Source organism: Primulina tabacum, chromosome 13 (genome assembly GCF_025594145.1).
Source record: "Primulina tabacum isolate GXHZ01 chromosome 13, ASM2559414v2, whole genome shotgun sequence".
Taxonomy (NCBI): domain Eukaryota; kingdom Viridiplantae; phylum Streptophyta; class Magnoliopsida; order Lamiales; family Gesneriaceae; genus Primulina; species Primulina tabacum.
The window spans coordinates 35,691,810-35,696,985 of NC_134562.1; the positions used below are offsets into that span (position 1 = coordinate 35,691,810).

General features: G+C 35.3%; 2 protein-coding genes across 2 annotated transcripts; one reads left to right on the forward strand and one right to left on the reverse strand.

Moving 5' to 3' along the window:
- On the forward strand, positions 1 to 1,287 carry LOC142522079 (uncharacterized). Its single transcript, XM_075625239.1, has one exon. The coding sequence runs from the start codon at positions 1 to 3 to the stop codon at positions 1,285 to 1,287; it is 1,287 nt and encodes a 428-aa protein (XP_075481354.1).
- Positions 1,288 to 2,110: 823 nt separating this feature from the next.
- Positions 2,111 to 5,176, reverse strand: LOC142521726 (basic leucine zipper 34-like). The gene is made up of 5 exons (XM_075624881.1): positions 4,460 to 5,176; positions 4,226 to 4,316; positions 4,017 to 4,143; positions 3,097 to 3,276; positions 2,111 to 2,506 (listed from the first exon to the last, which is right to left on the reverse strand). Exons 1-4 carry the CDS (start codon positions 5,032 to 5,034, stop codon positions 3,110 to 3,112), a joined length of 960 nt encoding a protein of 319 aa, XP_075480996.1. The 5' UTR covers positions 5,035 to 5,176; the 3' UTR covers positions 2,111 to 2,506; positions 3,097 to 3,109.

Below are 5,176 nucleotides of genomic sequence, written 5' to 3' on the forward strand. Positions count from 1 at the left end.
ATGGTTGATGATCAGGGAGAGAAAAATTGTGTTGTGGAGGCGCCAAGCATTGAACTCACCCTTGGACAAGATGGTGAGAAGGAAGAAAATATGCAGGATGTTGAGATGACAGATGTTGAGAAATGCAAGGAGAATGGTGATGGTGATGATGATGATGATGTTGATGATGAAGATCGGGAGGAGGTGGGTAAGGAGCAAGTACAGTGGCTTTTGCGTGGGAAGAACAATCTGGGAGAGCATTTCTTACTACCTTGTAGCTTGGAAGATGGTCAAGGCTTTGGCGACCTTGAGGATGAAGATGGTAAAGGCTTTGGCAGCCTTGAGGATGAGAAAGAAGATGAGGTAGAGGAGACAGAAGCGGATGGCGGTGATCAGCGATTTGATGTTTTTCCTGCTGTTAATGAACTTGATGGTGAAGGGCTCACGGGTAATTTTCTTCAAGCCATGGAAGCAAACCAGGTTTCCTTTAATTCACAGGAGCGACTTCATGACCCTTCTTCGGTGGATACCAGGGATGGTATGAGGTGCATGGATCCTAGCCCATCTTTCTTTAACCCCTCAGGTAAAAGGGTTATTGAACATGACACTGATATCGATCACCATTCACTCAATGATGGCAACAAGAGATCGAGGATCGATGATTCCTGGAACCATAAACCTGCAGATTTTAACAGCTGCATGGAAGAAATTCAGCAACTGGTGGAGAAATCTAGGATGTTGTTTGAGGAGAGGGGACAGGCACTGGAACAGGCAAATATGAATCAACAGATCTTGCTCGATGAGTTGCAGAAACGGGACTCCCTGATAGATCATTTCCACAAGAGTAGAATGGAAGAGATGCAAAAGAAAGACGGCCTGATTTATCGGCTGGAGCGTGAATTATATCTAGTGGAGAGCGTCATGGAAGGTTACCGCAAGGCTTTGAAAGAAACCCAAAAGGCATTTTCAGAGTACAGGGTGAGGGCTCAACTTGCTGAAGAATCGACATACAAGGATACTGGACCTGGGGGTCTTATGTTGAGCACAACCGAAATAGAGAAACTGCAGCAGAAGCGGGAGGAAGAATGTAAGATGAATTGTTTACTTGTGGAACAAAAGTTGAAGGAGGTGGAAGAGCACTGTATGCATGAGTTTGATGCATACGTGGATAAGATCAATATTCTTGATAAGAAGTTGACAAATGTAGAGGCGGATGCTAAGGAACTTATTCAATCCTATGGAAATCGAAATGTTCAACCAACTGAAGACAAGGTCGATGAAGCTTCGACACCTCATCCAATCGAATGATTTCTGCTCTGAAACATTTCTTTTGGCCTATAGAATTTGCTAAGACGTGTGATAATGCTTCAGAATTTGGTCTGCTATTATTGTTTGTCTGCTCCTCGTTGATAACTTACCTATCTTATCATCTCTTAATGGTAATCTCAGTTAAATAAGCTGACAACTTGATGTTTAAATTCATGGTTGCTCGTTTTTGTTCGTCTTATTAAAATTTAATTCTCCATTCTAAACTAATTTTATTTTGATATAATGGTGAAGCTTTTCATAATTCTCAAAATACCCACCTTCCAGTTATATATATATATATATATATATATATATATATCATAATTTCTTTACATTTTAATTTTTTCTTATACTATTCCAATTTCAAAAATTAATAATTATCATTTTTAAAGAAAAAACTGCTTTATTTCTTTAATTTTTTTTTTTATTGAAATACACCTATCGAATATGTCATGTTCTGTTAGCGTTATATTATGGGTTCAAGATTGTTAAATTAAAATTGACTTTATTCTTTTGTATATATATAGAACACTTTATTTTATTTTGTCCTCTGTTTATCGTAAACTCTTTCAACCAAACACAATGCAATTTAGTTAAATTGATCGATTGAAGTGATTCGCTAGTATATTCAGTCACACATATTCGGATATTCCACACAAGATAAAGATGTAAATGGACAATGAGATGAACTACTAAAATCAATCAAAGTCTCGAATTTGTGATAAAATATCGAGTGCAAGATTTAATTATAACAAACATATAGTCTCCACTACAAAAAATCATCCAAAGTGTAATAGTCTAATGATTATTTATTATAGTCAAGTTGAGTGAATATTCACGAGGTATTCTTTATTTCATTTCTTAAAAGAATACAAATACAAAGAAATACATGCACCAGTGCAGGGGGAAAAAATACTGAAAAAGGTGCAATAGACTGACACCGATCACCAAGAAAAACCCACTATGGCACTGTCCATAGTAAATGACGACTGGCAGACAAAGATTAATAAATAAATAAACCACACTCATCCAAATTAAATTTAAAAAGAAAAAAAAAAGAGATAAGGATAAAAAAGGGAAATTTACCCAAACCCAGGATAAAAAAGAAAAAACGAAAGTAAAAGAAATTAAGCCTTCTTATCGATCGAGTAATTTGACGACATAAATATCCTTTTCCGGCATAATTTGCTAGCAAGCTGGGTTACACATGATGATGATCCTGCATGATGATGATCATTTAGTGCAGAATTTAAAACAATGTTTTTTCATTTTTAATAGCTTGAAACACATGCGAGTTTTTTATAGTTTACGTATGATACAACATATTTTTCTCTCTTTGTGATTTCGATACTAAATTTCAGTTTTACTCTGTTATATTTGTTTATTTCCTTAATTTTTAATAATTATTTCTGATATGACGTTGACTTGTGTAGTGTCTCATCAGCTATCCTAATGAAAAATGTCTAAAATCGTCAAAAATAAAAATGTATAGGATTTAAAGACTGAAAGTTGATAATACGGAAAACTAAAATCATTAAAAAAAACTTACAAGACCAAAATTATAATGTTTCTGAAAAATATGCATGCAATAAAAATTCTCAATTTGATTTGGACAAAAAATAATTAACACTGTCGAATAAATAAATGATTCTATATATGAATTAACAATTAATTTAATGAAACCACCTTATCCAATCAGTAAATTAAAAACCTTCACTTTCAATTGTTTCCAAGTTGAAAACTTTATCTTTAATTCTAATTTAAATATGTGAAATAAAAATAAATAATAAAATAAAATAAAACACATACCTTAAAACTTCATTCAGTTAACTAGTTTCTCGATATTTTCAGAAGCACAGTCGTCAGTATCAGCAGTCTCCAGTGGTGATTTCGGCAGTGGCACGTTAGAACTTTCCATTTTCTTCATATTTTGTTCACAATATATTTGCCTCAGCCTCTCAATTTCCCTTTTCAACGCTTCTTGATGTGCTATCAAATTCAAAATAAGGCCTTCGTATCAGTTCCTCCACTCTCAATACACACTCAAGTTTAGGGCGAGGTCTCGAATTATTTATTTAGAATTAGTAGTTAAACATGTATATGATGTAAGGGTGGGCACAACTAAAAAGCAGTCCATATGGAGTGGGGTTTTAAATTTTATTTCTTTCGCCATCACAAGCAAATGCGGATCCAGAATCACATGGCAAGCCAATTCATGTATATATATCATCTCCACTCATTTTCTTAATACATATAAAGAATTAAAAGAAAAAATTCATTTTTTTTTATTCTGTAATTTGAATTTTGTGGGTCAAATTTTAGATCAATTTATAATTTTAGTTCAATTATTTGCATTTTTTTTAAATTTTAGTACCTTTTTTTTTTTTGGAGTACTATGAGACGACACTGAAAAATGATAACGTGATCACGCCAGTACTCTAATGAAAAAAATGCAAAATAATGAACCGTAAATTGATTAAATTCTAACATAAAATAAAAAGAAAGTGCAAATCAGTCAAAATAAAAATTAGATTTTTTTTATTAATGAGACCGACAGTTTTTGTCCCGGCCAAGTAGATTCCTGCATTGATGCGAAATCATTTCATCCTTTAATTGTGTTTGGCATGAACATCAGAAGCTTCAGAATTAAGCTCCATCGTTTCACCAATTATATGTGTATGTGTGTGTGTGTTTGTATTTATTTAGGTTTAAAAAAATGAAATATTTACCATCTTTAAAAACTTTATCTTGGGATAAAGCTGCAATTCTTTGCTTGAGAACGCTGTTGTCTACATTTAGTACCAATCGCTGGTGGTCCAGAAAAGCTACTCTTGGGGACAACACTGAAACTTCAGCCTTCACATGAGTTTCATATAATTAATTATATGCTTGATTTAATGAATATGTTGTAGATTGGCAATAAAATTGATAAACATACTTGAAGCGAAGTAACACTGCGTTCTAGCTCCGATATATAATGTAGTTTCCTGACTCTTGACCTTTGAGCAGATTGCCGATTGGCAAGAATTCTGATAATAAACAAAGAAGCCAAAAAATATAAAAATCACGATGATTTGAAGTTGGTTATACCTAATTCAAGCAAAAATCTTGAGTATGTGGGATGTGAAATTTAATTGTGCAAGAGCTAGCTAGGTAGCATGATGAGCAGTACCTCTTAATCCTTTTGGGATCAAAGATCTTCTCACTTGAATGATCTGGAATAACGTGCACAGCATCGAGCTCGTCGGATTTGCATGAGCTTTGCACTTCCTCATGAGGCTCACTCTTTGGCTTCAGATTATGGGACGTTACTAGTTTCTGTACATCATGATCATCCATGCTGTTATGATCGGACGGCGAGGGCGACGAAGGGTTTGAGCACGACATCGTGGGCCCCACCTCGTCGGTGAACATGGACACGAACTGCTCGTGATCATCATCGAATCTCTCGAAACCGATGTTGTCGGTGCTGGTGTTGATCAGCATAACGCTCCCATTCGGTGCTATGGATGCCCTTCTGCATTCTTCGACCATTGGCGGATCAAGGAATGCGAGGGAGTCGCTGGTGGACCTCCGGTGTGATCCACGACGAACCGATGAGAAGTTGAGGAACTCGTCGATGTTCCATGAAGGGTTTGAGGTGAGAATATTGTTTGTTGACAAGTTTTGATCACTTGACATGTTTTGCAGGGAAAAATGAGGCCAATTCTGTGTCATGCTCGGCACTTTTGGAGGCAACTGCGCCATGTTTGCTAGAACACATATGGTATTGATATCAAGTATATATAATCTATCTCACACAAAATGAACCGAACCATTTTTCCCAATTCATTACGAAAGGGCTAGCAATATTTACATATTATATAATGTAACACACACACACACACAC

Bases quoted from the DNA above. Each gene is read 5' to 3' on its own strand.
- LOC142521726 (XM_075624881.1), bottom strand. From the start codon at position 5,034: ATGGCGCAGTTGCCTCCAAAAGTGCCGAGCATGACACAGAATTGGCCT. The intron at 4,144-4,225 runs GTATGTTTATCA...ACTCATGTGAAG, and splicing joins GCAGTGTTACTTCGCTTCAA to GCTGAAGTTTCAGTGTTGTC. The intron at 3,277-4,016 runs GTAAATATTTCA...TGAATTTGATAG, and splicing joins AGATAAAGTTTTTAAAGATG to CACATCAAGAAGCGTTGAAA.
- LOC142522079 (XM_075625239.1), top strand. From the start codon at position 1: ATGGTTGATGATCAGGGAGAGAAAAATTGTGTTGTGGAGGCGCCAAGC.